Source organism: Anthonomus grandis, chromosome 4 (assembly GCF_022605725.1).
Source record: "Anthonomus grandis grandis chromosome 4, icAntGran1.3, whole genome shotgun sequence".
NCBI lineage: Eukaryota > Metazoa > Arthropoda > Insecta > Coleoptera > Curculionidae > Anthonomus > Anthonomus grandis.
In genome coordinates this window covers 25,006,728-25,023,325 of record NC_065549.1, presented here as the reverse complement: position 1 = coordinate 25,023,325, position 16,598 = coordinate 25,006,728, and the positions used below count along the sequence as shown (strand labels likewise).

Here is a 16,598-nt window from a genome sequence, read left to right as displayed (position 1 = left end):
CTACTCTGGACGTCATATGGAATATCTAGACGCACGGTTGGACGTCAAGTCTATGTATTTACTTTTTAAATCGAAATACCCCGACCTGGGTATAAAGTACAAGTTTTATATTAAGTATTTTAAGGAAAACTTCTCACGTCGTTTTGGCAGGCTCCAGGTCGACCCGTGTATAACATGCCAAGAACTTATGGTGAAAATTAAAAGTTCCAACTTGGGAGATCATGCAAAAAGGGCAGCTGAAGCCGAGCTAGCAGTCCACGAACGACGAAGTAAGAAGTTCCATAATAAAATATCTGAGGTCCAAGAGCTTTGTAAATCCCGAGATGACGTCGCAGCAATCACATGTATCACAAGTCGGTAATTTATGTGTATCATGAAGGTATAGCCAACAAAGGGGCAAATGAGATCTGTTCTATTTTAGTACACTACTTCGATAATTTTCTGGATGAGCATGTTAAGGAATTGTTTTTATTTTTGGATAATTGTCCAGGGCAAAATAAAAATCACACTGTTATGATGTTTTTTTCTGCCCTAACTGACACGGGACGCTTTAATAACATTCAGCACTATTTCCCCATCCGAGTTCACTCTTTTTTACCTAATGACCGGGACTTTGGAGTTATTAAAAGGAAAATGAAAAAACACGATCGTATTTACGTTCCGGATGAATATTATAGTATTATTGCTAACGCCAGTAATGATTTCAAAGTATTTATGCTTCAATCCAACCAGATTTATGATTTTGTTCAATAATGGCCAGAATACTATAAGACAACATGTATTTCTATTGAGTCTGTTGGAAAAGGAATACCTAAGGCTCTCTAACAAGCATTTGCACCATCCACGTTTATGTATTATGAATACAAGAAGAACCGAAAGGGAGTTATATTAACTAGTAACTATATTGATGGGTTAAAAACTCATTCTTTTCCTTTGTTGAGAAATAAAGCTCAACCTATTAGTTTTCCACCTCTCGGAAAAGCCTACCCAAGAAACTGTGTGCCAATAAACCCAAAAAAAATTGAAAACATCCGACAAGCGCAGAACAGTATTTTAGAGGAACATAAAGGCTTCTACGAACACACCCTGCGTTGGCCAACCAATGAAGATAATATAGATGAGGCTGAAAATGACCTTGAATTTGACTATGTGCCCTATTTTTTTTTAAATTTGGTTTACTTATTTTTATAATGCGGAACTACAATGTTTTTTTTAATGTTCTTACCTAAATTTTGCAATAAAATATATTTTTCTTCTAATATTTATTTTTGTTCCTTGCAATAATGACCTAAGTCATTTTTTGTATCGTTTAAAAAAAAAAAACGGTTGATTTTTTTTCTGGGTGGTAAGTGTTTTTCAAATAGCTTAATATACTAGGGACTTCCCCAATGCGTTTTCATTAAAAATTAATTTATTCTGTGTAGTATTGGTTTTTTGCTTCTCCTGTAAAATCTAGTTTTCTGACTTAAGTCGTTTTTGAAATGACCGATTCATAATGTTTTAAATCAATTTTGTACAAATTTGTTATTTTTACATAAATTAAAAAGAGTGATAATTTAAAATTAAGATGAGTTCATGCCAAATAAATAAAAGAAACTCAATAAGTAATAATGTCAACTTACCTTCCCGTATTAAGGTTCAAGAATTCTTATTTCGGTAATAACTTCAGAAGTAAAAAAGATAGCCGACTGCGGCTTACAGATTTTTTCTAGTAAATTTAACCTACTTTTCATTTCTGCTATCAAAATTATATCGTGCTATTTAAATTTTTGTAGAAAAATCAAGGTAACTTAAATTTTCAAATCAAAAGTACTAAAATTTCTCTTTTAAACAAAGTTTAGCTCAAATTTAAACCAGCTTATGATGATCAGTGCGCCAATGAATCTTTGACGAAAATGATGGAAAATATTTGAAGGTTTCTAATTATCTTAAAAAAGATACCTAAAGCTGGCATTTTCCAGATAAAATTTGAATTGAATTATTGAATATTTAAAAACGCCTCCTAGATTTACAGTTTCCGAGATATACGGCAATCCATGCTTAGTGAAACACCCTGTATATACATATATATTATTGATAACTGATTAAACGTTGTTCAGAAATTTATGAAATTGTAAATTCTATCTGATTTAGAGCTTTTATTTCTAACACATTTTGATCTAAACATAAATCATGAGTTCTTCATAAGCTAAAGTAAATGTTTGAAATAAGGCTATTTGACAAAAAAAAACGCTTTATAGAAATAACATTGCATTTGAGATAATACCTTCCGAGTACGCTTAGAAATTTCGCTAGACCACTAATAAAAAAAACTAACAACAGTAATAATTCTTACTGTGTATCTTTTGATTAGCAACTTCTTAGACCAATATGAATATAATCAAATAAATAAAGTTCTAACGGTATGTCTTGCTATACTTTTTAAAACTGTGTTAAGAAATTTCTTAAGAAGATAAAATGAACTTTACGATTTTTTTATTGTTGGCTGTTCATATTGAAATTATTTTTAGTGAGCAAAATGTGACAAAGTTTGATAGAAAACAGATTTTCCTATCGAGAAGAAAAAGATATGTGCAGTGGCCAAAAGGCAGTAATTTTGTAGTAAGTTTATTGTCAATTTAAATAGGTCGATCTGCGAACATAATCATTTTAAATATAGGTTATTACATTACTTCTTGTTATAAAATTTACTAAAAATTTGTTATTTATAGTCAGAATTTATCGGACTATAGTAAAGACTTAAGTCAAAGTATTTTTAGTTACGAGTATAAACTTTGGTTGCCTTTATGTTTAATCGGCAACTTTTTTATGAAACCCTGTCTAATCGACCGAAAGGTATAAAAATATTGCAATTTAAGATCTCTTAGAAGATAATAAGTGTTTTATTCATATAGTTGGAAATATAAATTGGATTTTAAACAAGCGAAAAAAAAAACAAATCCTCATGATAAGACTGTATGATAGAGTTCTTTGGTAGCATGTGTCTGTATTATTGGTTCCACGGTCAGGTCTGATGATGTTTAATTCTTTAAACAAAACATGTAACCATTTTTAATAGTTAACTATATTATATGACTTTTGAGATCCAAACTTCTTGTTTTTTTAAAATCTTAAAAAATCTAGCTTGTTTAAAATCATACTGGGGCCTCTTTAAGAGAAATGGACGAATTCTTACAATATAAGTTATAATTATATACATTGTAAACTTACAAACTTTAGAGGACATTTAAAGACCCGTTTGGTTTTTTAGTCAAATATTCCTATTATATCATTATACGAGTACCTAAAATCTTTAATGAAAAGAAGAGTTGAATGAGATCTTGTTTTATTGGCATTTTGTTTTAGTGCTTTTATAATAACCAGCAGGAAAGGACTAGTTAGTTCAGATATTATAATAAAAATTGAAACACTTTAATTTAATTGTTGTTCGTCATTTGGATCATAATATAATGTATTTTTAAATGTGCACCTTTTTGAAAAAACAAAATTAGACTGAATTAAATAATCCATGCCTGGAATAAATGAAAGAAATTTGAAATACAAAAAAGTCGTTCATAATTCTCAAAAAGACTGAATTTTAATATATAAAAAACCAAAAGTTTTTGCCACAAGTGTCATACCTTAAATATATTAAAAATGTGACATGTGTTAGTTCGCCTTATATGCCATCGCATTCTCAGACCTAAATATAAATATAGTTTCGACCTAAATAAGTTACAAAGTATAAAAACAAAAACCACCTATCTAAAACTAATACACTCAGCTAAAATTCAAGACGTGCACGTTACTGCACAAAACAACAGACAATAAACTATAGCTAATCTTTAAGAAATCAGTCAGAAAGAAGGTAAATTCTTGTTTCTATACTTGTCTCTATGACTTATTCAGTTTAAATCTATATTTATATTTAGGTTCGAGGATGCCGTGTCAGGTGGCGAAACACATGTCTTATACATAAATTTTTTATATTTCAAAATGCTAGTTAAGCAAAATTAGTAAATTTTTTGAAAAGAACCTTATTTTATGGAACAACTCACTATTGTAAATCTCGTTGAAAACACCTATTTCCAAGATTTCTAAACATCAAAACGAAAACGATTTCAAATTCCGCAACAACAGCATACCGATTAGACTAGTTGTGTCTTTTGTTGATTCCCTAGCTAACAATCTGTCTTGTGGTTAATAAATATTTTGAAAGAAACACTAAATTTTCTGAACCTATATTCCGTAAAAAACTCTCGCTAAAACCCTCAAAAATTTTACTGTAAATAATAATTTCAGATTAACTTCCTTAGAAGTAAAAAACCTTTTTCCCAGCATTCCTTCAAATCACTGTATAACCTTCGTTTAAAAAATGATTTTATTTTTATCATATCATATGGTAGTGACAATCAACATGCCGATTTATTATTATTTGTTATTTCTTTACTCCGTAAAATTGAATTTACCATCGAAAAATAAAAATTAAGACAAATTACCATTTCTGGAATTGCTTATAAATCGTAATAACTACAAAATCGAAGTTTATAGGAAAGACTCAGCTACACACAACATTATTTAAGTTTCCTCCAACTTCCCTTTATCACATAAATTTTCTACCTTGAACTCACTTTTCTTTAGGCTATTTAAATGACCCCTTACCAAAACAGTTTTTTTAATGAGTTAAAAATAATCAGGTTAATAATAGTTTTACTTTCGGTACTATCAATAGATTATATTATAATTTTTGAAATAAATACAAGGTGTTTCAAAATTCACTACATATATTTTAAGGGCGTATTTCTGAGGTTAAAATAAGATTTTTTTTTCCTATAAACATGGGTCCTAAAATGCACCCCCTTCAAGCTACAGCCATCGCAAGAAGTGTAAAAAAAATCGATTTTTTAAAACTGTGTCTACAGTTTTGCATCAAATTTAACGAAATTTGGAACACCCCCGTTATTTTAGGCGGTCTATTTACTCTTTATCTTAAAAAAAGGCGTAAAACTAATTTTAAGGGGTAAACTGAGGGGCTGCACATTTTTGACGGCCAAAATTTTATGTGTACATACATTTTTTTAAAATTAAGCTACACCAAAAAATAGACCATTCAAAAATTTTAATTTTTGGTCTCTTGCATTTTTTTCATAAGACTATTAGTTTTTGAGAAAATCGCTGGTGAATAAAAGGATAGCAATATCGTAAATTAAAAATCAAAGAAAAAATTTAGGAAGTAGGCTGTGTTTCGCAATTGTTGACATTTTTATTTTTGAGGTTTTAGTAGTAGGATGTGAGTATTTGTTTTAGACATTTTTTAACTTGCTTGACATTTGGTGTAAAATAAATTTACTGTCACTGTTGACTTTGTTTAATTCCAGTAGTTTACTTCCCGTTTTAGATTTAAAGTGTAGTTTTTATACCCATGTTTTATTTCTAAACGCTAACATTGCTAAAATGGAAAATGAACGTTATTCATTCGAACATCTTGCAGACATCCATTTTGTTTATGGTCTTGCTGATGGTAACGCGTATGAAGCTTAAAGACTGTATCAGTTAAGGTTTCCTAATCGCCGACTCCCAAATGTACGAACATTTTCAGAGTCACATCGGCATCTTAGGGAATACGGTAGTTTTCGGACCCCCAGGAATAATGCAGGCAGACCGCACGAAACCCAGTGACAGAAGAGCAAATTTTGAATGCCATCGACGACGATCCTGGTCTAAGCACCCGACAAATAGCTCGGAATTTGGATGTTTCTCATGCAACTGTCTGACGGGTTTTGCACGAAAATAGCTTGTATCCATACCATATTCAAAGAGTTCAAGCTTTGCTACCTCAAGATTTCCCAAGGCGCTTACAGTTTGCAAGGTGGTTACTTCAGAGATGCGCGACAGATAATAATTTTTTATCAAGTATTCACAGACGAAGCTCATTTTTCGCGGGAAGGGGTGGTGAATTTTCACAATGTGCATGTTTGGGCAGCAGAGATCCGCGAAATTAGGCAATCTCACCACCAGGAGCACTTTAGCCTTAATGTATGGGCAGGTTTAGTGGAAGATGAGTTAATTGGTCCTTTCTTTTTTCCTCTAATTTTAGTTGGCGACACTTATTTAGACTTTCTACAGCACCATTTAAATGGTTTACAAGGTTAGACAATGTACCTTTAAATGTGGGAACGAACATGTGGTTTATGCATGACGGTGCCCCTCCCTCATTTCTGTATAACAGGGCGTGACTATTTGAACTTTGTGTTTCCTGAGAGATGGATTGGTAGAGCAGGCCCAATACCATGGCCTCCACGCTCCCCGGACTGGAATCCTCGATTTTTTTTCTGGGGATATGTAAAAAGCCTCGTCTATAATCCTGGTCAAGTGCCTTCGCTCGAGGTCCTAAGGCAAAGAATTATTGATGCCTTTAAAACAATAAGAAATACTCCCGGAATTTTAGAGCGAGTAAGACAATCTGTGAGAAGACGAATGGAGGCTTGTTTTGCAGCGGGGAGGGGGGGGGAAGGGAGGAGGGGGGGGGCGTTTATTGTTTATTAAAAAAATAATTAATTATTATATTAATAAATGTTAAATAATTTTTTAACCAATTTATTGAAAAAACCTCAATAACAAAGTTTCAACAATAGCAAAACCAGTCTACCTATTTATTGTTAAATGTCGTGCCGCTTAAAAAATGTCCTAAAACAAATAGTCACAGCCTACTACTTAATATTATCTGTTTAAATTTTAATTACGTTATTGGTAGCCTTTTATTAATCGGTGATTTTCTCAAAAACTATTCGTATTATCAAAAAAATGCAAGAGACATAGAATTTAGATTTTTGTATGGCCCATATTCTGGTGTAGCTTAATTTAAAAAAAAATATACGCGTACATAAAATTTGGCCGTCAAAAATTAGTTTTACGCCTTTTCTAAGATAAAAAGTAAATAGACCGCCTAAAATAACGGGGGTATTCCAAATTTCGTTAAATTTGATGCAAAACTGTAGATACAGTTTTAAAAAATCGATTTTTTTTACACTTCTTGCGATGGCTGTAGCTTGAAGGGGGTGCATTTTAGGACCCGTGTTTATAGGAAAAAAAAGTCATATTTTGACCTCAGGAATACGCCCTTAAAATATATGTAGTGAATTTTGAAACACCCTGTATAGACAATGACATCCATTTTTTACAATTATTCTTTAATTTTTTAGAGATATTATCGCACAATTTTAAATTGTACCTAATTATTGCAGACGGTAGCTCAGAATTATTGGAGGCTGGGCGTTCGTAAGTAGAGATTTAATATAAGTCACAGTCTGTATATTAAGAAAATTAATTGGCGCCACTTAGTTTTGTTAAGACTAAGAAAACTTCTAAATTTAAATATTTTAATTCATGTAAAGACAACTTGGACTATGCTATGACAAGATGAGGCAACAGTTCCCAACAATAACCCATTTTATTCACATAACCCTAGTTACATTTTATACAATATAATAACAAAATTAATAATTTTAGAGGCAAAATCCACAAAATATAATTAATTATTATTACTTTTTATAAAATGCAAATATTAAATATAGGTACACTTTAAGTTCAATTATAAAGTATGAGTAATGAACGGATGTTTAAATATATTTAAATGAAAATAAAATATTGTATACCACAGGGAAAGTTCACGAATCTTGTTAGATGTAGTATTAAAAATGTAAATCATACCCAAACATTTTTACAAATGTATTAACCATTGAAAAGTTTAAAAAATATTTAAATCAACAAGTCAACAATAACGAAATCATAAAAAAAGTAACAAAATCACAGATCACTGGCCCGAATTTTCCGTTTCAAGTCAGCGACATATGGAGCCTTACCAAGACAAACTGGATAGTCTTTTATAAGCTTTGTTGTTCAAATGCGGCTCATAACCGCTGATCATGGGGTTAGAATCCTTCACAGTCCATATGATTTCGAAACCAGGCTGGTGTCACTGATGGTACATCATGGAACTCAAAACCATTGGACCCTTAAGGCAGTGGTAAAGTTAAGAAGTCATAATCGAAATAATGAGAGAACGACAAAAAACATCCTGAAACAATTTTCCAATGATAATATCTCAATGTCACTATGCCATGCCGGTGCGAATAAAAATTTGGTCTTTCACTCGAATCGCTCAAGTTTCAAAGTTTCAAATTCTCAAAGTTTCCTATTAAATCTTCAGCATCATCTTAGGGAAAGACCAAATCATAGCTTAATTTAAGAGAGGTTCGAGAAACAAACGGCAAGCCATATTTTGGGCGACTTTCATCATTTTCTTTCTTTGAGCGGGCGTAAAACCCTGCGTCTACTCCTACCAACACACGGGAACCAAGTTAGCAGCATGCACAGAACACAAATATAAAGAAATGCGTGTTGCCTAATGAACAGACAGAATTTCTGTTGACAGCTTTATTGACGTTGTTGACAAAGACGGAGGCAATCATCTTAGGTGGCGTGTGGCGGGAAACTTAAGCATGATCTATTGCGCGATATTACAATTTTTAAATAATTTGCAGAATTACAGAAGTTGATGCGTTAACTGACGAATGAAGAGAGAGAAATAATTCAAATAGAATTTTATTTTATTTTAAAATTAACAATACGCTTATTGGCTTAGAAATACCCACATTTTATTAACATTTTTGATTTTAAATATTGGGAAAAAATAAATATTGCATCTCAGACAGCCCTCATCACTTTATTCAAGAATTAACACATCAACTAAAATATTATTTGATTTAAATTTAGGTCTCAAGATATTGCTTATTTAGAATATTTAAGATATTTAGATATAGATACTTACCAAGAATTATAAATTGGCACGTTAGGTAAAGGAGCAAATTTTAAATTAAAAGAAAACAAAAGAAATGGTCTTTTAAATATTTTATTTTAAGGTGAATTAAAGTAAATTTAACAAAGGGTTTAAATGCATAAAAATAGTTGCAATATATTCTAAATTAAATACTGCAAGTATGGTATTAATAAGACCTTTTATGTAAAAAATGAAATTGTTGCAGGTATAAAGCATATTCTAACTGAAAATCCTAATAATTTCTGGATTTTCAGGAAAAATTACTTGTTTTTTTGTTTCCATAAGAGTTTAAATCATTATAAGAAATATGTAATAAACATACGTAAATAAAAAATGAAACATATACATTTTTTAACTATCTATACAATTGTATCAAAATAATATATATCCACATATTGTGGAAAACAAAATCTAAACTCTTATAACAACAGAAGCTGAACCTATTTCTTAAAATAAATCTGGTTTCTCATTGTGAATAAAATAATTAATAATGACTAGATATAACACAAATACTTTAAAGGATTTTATATTAGTTTATAATTTTACTTTAAGCAAATAACATGATTTTAATTATGGGTCAGTAAATTAAATAGGACTGTAAAAAGCATAGAATTTACTATAAAAATGTCTCAGGTAATTTAGCTTAAGTATTTTAAAAATATTTGAGCGATAGTTAAAATAATTTAAATTCAGCGATTTCCAAAAAGCTGAATAGAGATTTTAAAAATAAGATATTACCTACTAATATCTTACATTAAACAATTTGTTTTACAATGTCGTGTTGGTCACAAAAAGAGAAGTCCCTAAAAAAATGTAAATAAACCAACCAAAGCTTTTTCTTTAAATTGACTAAATGACCATGGTTATCCAAAAATGTGCATAACTTAAGGTGGATTAAGTCGATTAGGGAAATCAGTTTTTGAGAAGGATATGTCAATCTGGATGTGTTATAATTTTCTTTAAACTGAACAAATAGGTGTTGTGTTTCTACTCCATCTGAATATCATTTCTACTTCAGTATCCCATCTAAATCGCACAGGATTATTAGGGTTGTTAAAATCAGAACTAAAAAAGTGTTTGGAGCAAACTCAATAATTGATGACATTTTGTTTTTTAGTTGGACTTACATGACAGATCTTCCTCCAAGATTTTTGTAGGGTAGAAAAAATCTGTGATTTTTGTGACTGCCTGGGCAATTCCTAATATAAAAATTAGTGCATAAAGTTTGTATATTAGAAATATCTAACGCACGAATATCTTAATCTAGATGAAGACATGGTAAAGGAAATGCAAGACATTTTCCCAGTGGAGGTTTAAGAGTTAAAACTGGATTTAAAAAAAAAATTAATTGAGAACACTGACATACATATGTCCAAAATAGGATTAAATCTGCAATTGTACTCTGGAAAATGATAATACAACCAAGATGCAGCTTAACATTATTAGAAAATACTTAGGTATGTCATAATTAAAATTTACCTGTCTCCTGCTCTATGTAGTTGCACGATGATTTGCTGTTGGCACGTTTGTAAAATAATTTAATAACCCATGACTCAAAAAAAACTACAAAAAGGTATAAAATAAGTATAAAAAGGTATAAAAAGCAGTTAAAATGTCAATAATGTCACTATTGTCCTATTTGATGTACGTCAAAAATTAGTCGATCACAATCAATCGGCCATCTTGGGTGGCAGACTATTCCGCCCCGCCACATTCAACCTTCATACCGGTGTTGGCAAGGTCGAAAATAAAAATCGATACCGATCCTGACAAGTAAAAGATTCCCCCTCTACACACAAAGCAGATAAATATCGAGGCAGACACCCATGGATAATTAAAGCAAGGAGAGCAGACTCCGATAAATCAAAAATAAAACAAGAAATCCGCGTAGCGATACTAACGCCGCCACTTATAAATTTGAGATTAGGAATAAAAATGTATTTTAGTTTTATGTATCATTAAAAATTGTTACTTCATTTGACTGAAAATTGAAAATAATCTATATTATGATTCAGTTGAGTAATGAATGGAGCATTTGCCTTGTTATAATAAAAATTACATTGTATTAATCGAAAAATAAAATGCTACAATATCTCACAAGTTTTGGTCAAGGTTTTTATGGATTTAACTATTCCTATTACCTTTTGAAAGACAAACACCCTAAAGAGAAATATCGTGGGAGGACAAAGGACAAAGATCATATTAAAGATTTATGTAGGCCTACTAGGATTCCTGAACACCTATAATACGCAAATTTAAAAACTCAGATAAAGCTGAAACCAAGTCAGCATTTGCAAACCATCTTCTCACTTTCTGCCACTTTTATTGTATTGAGGCTGCAACCTTGTTGCATCAGTATAAGAAGAGCGTTAAACTTGACCTATTGGAAAAAATTAAATTCATTAGACCCAAGAAAAGCCCGGTCTTAGTTTGTATTAACGATCTATTTAATTTTGAACCGGGCTTGGTTTTCAATAATATTAAATAGTTAATAGTAAAAATTTGTATTCTTTATGTTCACCAAAAATCTTTTATCGAAACCGATTAGCCGTGTGGTATTGACATTTTGTTTAAACGTATGGTTGTTTAATCAAGAGACAGTTTTGCCACTAACCCAAACTCTTTATTTTACTCTCGACACGTATTTTGCTAACAATGTAGGTCAACAAATTTTATATTTTAACTCCTAATTTTTTAATTTAATGTTGCGTCTATTTACTCTTCTTTACATTTTTGTAAAAGATAACCAGGTCTGTTGTTGTGTGTAATAATGTGTACTTAGGATGCAAGGGAGCCTTTTACATAACTGCAAATAAAATCAGTAATACAGAAGAATGAAAATACAATAATTTCGCAAGCATGTGAATTCAACGCACAGAAATTTGAAGAAGATAGTGAAAAGAATAAAATTATAACCCTTCAAAAAAGGTCGGCGACGTAAAAACACAATATTAGGAAAAAAACAACAATTAATTTAATGGCTGAAACAAGTGCCTAGAGAAAGACGTAAAAAAAAGGCAAAAAATGTTACAGCTGAAGCAAACATGTAAATTTCCTTAAGAAAAAAAATTCTTCTTAAAAACTTCCTTAAAATCAGGAATAATTTTATTATTGGTAAAATGTGGAAAAAAAAATAAAAATTTTTTTACAATACTTAAGACAATGTGGGTAATAGACCACTTATAATTCTGAAGTCGGAGAATTTTTAAGGATGGTTAATTTTATGTAGAGGAATCCCAGTTGCAGTTTTTTAGAAAGTTAAGTCGGTATATTGCAGGTTTTTATTATAGAATTATTCACTTTCTTCTATAAAAGGGCTACACATTTTTAAATTGATTGAATTTACACCCACAGCATTTGATTTTGGGCTTATAACATTCTATATTATCCCTGCATTATTCAGTTACTGTTTGTAAAAAAAAAGGTAAAGCGTCTATATTGTGCACTTAATTAATAGGTTCTATGATAGTTCTATAATGTTCCTTCTCATGCACTTTCTTTCATTGTCTAAAATAACAATCTTATCAAAACTAAAATTATATCCCGTAGAGAATTAATGTATATAAAAAAATAATGATATTTCATTATTTAAAAAGATAAATAATAAAATTCCCGCAGAGAAATAATGAAGAAATAATAATAAGTCCCGATGGGACAATGCAGTATATTACTGTATTACCCGACAATCATAATTATGTTGATCTACTTTTTGTTTTAAGTTTTGTATTCTTATTTTCACATAATATTTCTCACAGTCTCCAAATAGAATTTTCAAAAAAAAAAAACAATAAACAGAAGATCAAAGTCTGTATGAATATTGTAAAATGCAAGTCTGCAACCAGCATTCTTTTTACCAGCCATATTTCTTTGGATTTTCTCGGAGAGTAATGGTAGATAAGAAAATTTAAAAAAATCTGCTTTCCAAATCCTTCGTTACATGGGATTTTATTTAATACTTATATAATTTTTATAATTATTAAATATTCAATTAAATTATGGTTTAAGTAAATTACGGTAGGGTTAATTATGATTCTATAATATTATTTATAACCTAATTTTATGAAAACTAGAGCTGCTAAGTTTATTATTTGTATGTAACACATTTTTTATTGTAGCTATTTTTTTAGCCATTGCGTTTGACTATATATAAGTAGTTAATTACTTTGCCTAATGATGTCGATTTAGTATACTGATATAGAGTAAATTTTAAATTAATCGTTTTTTTTTCTCTTTCCTCACTTATTAATAATTATCCTAGATAGTAATAAATATATCTATAAATTATTTTTTATTAATTTGGTTTATTTTCTCTAAATTTTAAGGCAGCAATGCCATCTAGTAGCTTAACATTGCGCTAACAGTAAAATATTACAGCACCCATCTTAATCTTCATCAATATTGCCTTGATAATTTTAATATTATAGAAAACCTAAAAATGATGATCACAAGTAATTTCTATGAAGAAAACGGTAAATGTCCCATCTTGATTTACATTATTTAGGTAAAATATTATTGAAATAATAGAAATTATACTTATAATTATCGATAAAATTATGTCAGTAAAGATATCAATTTTTTGCCATATATCGATTTGAAAGCAGATTTAAAAAAATATAAAATTTATTTAAGTTATGTTTAAGAGATATAAAATTAACTACTTTAATAATTTTGTTGTTCATTGCTTTTATTATATTAACTTTCTGTGTAAATTAAACTGTACAATAGCAATTACATTTTATAATTTTAATGAAATTTTTGATAATAATTGAGAATTAAAAGTTATTGGCGGCTGTAGGATATCTTTCTGTCACAGGAAAGTGGCACTCAAGAAGAAAAAAAGACTACAGGCAGGAGAGGTAACTCCATGACAATGATCAGTGCCAAATAAGAGACAAGGTATAATAGAATATTTTTAGCGTTCTTCACATGATATTTCGAAGCGGCAGATATTCTGCTGCAGACGTTCAGATAAACGTCGCGATCTTTGATAAATGGGTTTTTCAGTCTTCATTATATTCTTCATCTCTATCCCAGCTTCCTTGGTCTTCTGAGGTTTGAATTCGGTAATCAACTATTTAACTTCCTTTCCGACATTTTAATCTCTTATATGTCTTAATATAACATCATTTTCCTTACATTCGTCGACTTTAATGTTCAATAAAAAACTCTTTTTATCTCTTGAGTACAATCAAGTCATTTTCTCGAAGACAAACTTCAGTATCTCTAAGTATATTAGATCCAACAATAACTTGAAAATCAATGGACAAGTAAAACGTAAATCTTTAATATAAAACATTCGTAGTTAATGACAAATGTTCAATGTTCAATAATATCTTTTGTAAAGGATAAAAAAGTTCTAATCTTATTCTGTGGACCTAAACCTGACAATCTAAGGCAATTATTATCCAAAAGTATATTTTTAAAATGTTAAAAATAAACTTCCTCTCAAAGAGCAAGAGTAATGCCGCTTCCTGTATCAAATAAGGCAACTAGTTCTGCATCACCAATTTTTAGCTTAGCTGAATTTTTTGCCACAGCATGAATTACATGCATCGCTGATGCATTGTTTGGTCTCAAACCCGATCCTGCATCACTTTTTGGACACCTTAAAGAAATATGTAGGTCATCCTGATCTTCCTCTTCCTCGTCCTCAGATTCAGCTTGATCATCATCAACCGACAGGTCATTAAAAAATAAGCATACGCGGTTTAAAACTTCATCAGCGCTTCCCTCGTAATCTAAGCCCAGAATATTGAATGTAGCTGTCAAATCACAAAGCTGTCACTCGGCTGTAATTTGTTTTTAATGTCATTAAGCGTATCTAACTGAAGTCCGTCAAATCTTCTTAAATTTTTCCTTACTATTCTCGGCTGACCTTCATTACCATAAGCAATAAAATGTAAAGCTTTAACGGCCTTAAATAATTTGCCATTTTTTATGTTTTGCTCTATTCTTTAAATGTCACCTAAAGAAGTCATGATGAATTCGTTTACTTTAATTTTATTTAAAGCGTCTTAATAACAAAAATAATAAAGCAACATAGAAATGTCAAGTCGAAAGATATGTATACGTACATAATCACGTATTACAAAAATAGTTATAGCTCGGCTATTAAAAGAAATAAACTAAATCGATTTAGCATAAAAATTCTAAAATTTCCTTTTGCCAATACCAACCTCTTCTTTGGTTTAACTCCAACAAGGGAAGGATCCATGCACCATCCAATCTTTCATCCGTTTTATTTCCTGTTTGATCTATTCATCCCGGACGAACCCCCAAAATGTAGGGATTTTCATCAGTTGTCTAGGGTTATTATTAAATGAGAGTCCAGGTAAGTATATGAATAGATATAATCAGATAAATATACGGATATGATGGTAGAATTGGTGATCTCATACAAATTAATGAATGGACTCCTACAGCCGGGCCATAAACAATATTGCAGTTCACGACAATACAACTTAGGCACTTAACAGTTACTAGTTACAAGTACGTTTTAATTATGACTTGACTAAAAACACACATCTTCACAACATCTTTGTCCAGTTAAATTCTCTTAAAAAAAGCACGATAGTTATAGATTTGAAAGATGAAAAGGCTTTTTTAAAAATTTATTTTAAGAACGTTACAGCGTTGTGACTTAACTCTACTAATGCTTAAATCTATCTGATTAAAACAATACAAATTACTTCTTAGCTAAAGTAAAAATGATTACAATGCAAAAGATCATATTCAATAAACTAAGGAATAAAATATACTATAGTCAGGGGTTATGTGTTCCATAACTCCTCCCTCCTAAGAAACGAGCTTACGGATGGTACAGGAGTGGTGAGGTGGTTATATGACGATTTCTGAACAGGATTTCGTCATAGATTCGTCTGGATGTAGGCTTCTCTTAGATATTCTTGGCATCAGGAATTTCTGCACCATAAAGTAGCTAATTATTGCTACTAGCAGAATATAAAGTAATACGGTATAAATGCTGGTTCTGTGGTAGTATACAGGTTGGTTCAGGGCCCGGTCAAGTCTTTGATGCTGAATCTCGATGGATTTATGAAGATGTTTGGCTTCATTTAGGTCCAGTGAGCTTAATTCCAAATTATTAAAGAGAATTGGTGTAGCTTCATTGCTAGGCGGTGATAGGTTGATTTGAGGTAGTTCGATGTTTTTGTAATGGGTTTCTGGATCCTTGTAATTTTTGATGACAATGTTTCCGACACAAAGTTCACAAGTAGAATCCAGTTCTACGATGTAGGTGCCATTTAATGGGATATTGTCTTTATTGGAACCACAAGTCTGGATAGCTCCAAGAGGTCGAGGTACGATTAGCATCCATTTTCCTTCTTCCAGTTTTTCTGCTTTGTTGGTGGTAATTTGGATTTTCGTCTGCTGGCATTGGGATATTGATTCTTTAAATTTTAGCATCTGTACTTCGCAAGATGCATCTTCGTCTATAGGCAAGGGGTTGAAGTCTTGGCAAACGTATTCGTTGGTGGTGATCTTCCTGCATGGTTGGTTGGATTTTGCATACTTCAGCTCATTAAGGATTAGGTATTTGGTTTGCGGAAATATTACATCGTGGAAGGTTTTTGAAGGTGTAGGTAAAGGATAAAGGTGGTACAGTAGATAACTGTTCTTCTCTACGATCGGCATTTCAATGATAAATATGACTTTATTTTCCTTTGCGTAACTTTTTATATTAAGGACTTTCTCAAAAAGAAATACATTTTTAAAAGTTGGATCAAATGGGAGTTTACCGGATGTTAAACTCGTAGAAATT

At 30.9% G+C, this 16,598-nt stretch overlaps 1 protein-coding gene across 1 annotated transcript in view; it reads left to right on the top strand.

The window, feature by feature from the left end:
- The first annotated feature begins 2,442 nt into the window (after positions 1-2,442).
- LOC126735634 (uncharacterized) overlaps positions 2,443-16,598 on the top strand; it is a 31,554-nt gene continuing 17,398 nt past the window's right edge. The window contains exon 1 of the mRNA XM_050439697.1: positions 2,443-2,601. Coding sequence (XP_050295654.1) covers positions 2,458-2,601 — 144 coding nt within the window. The 5' untranslated portion in view covers positions 2,443-2,457. The remainder of the gene's footprint in view (positions 2,602-16,598) is intronic.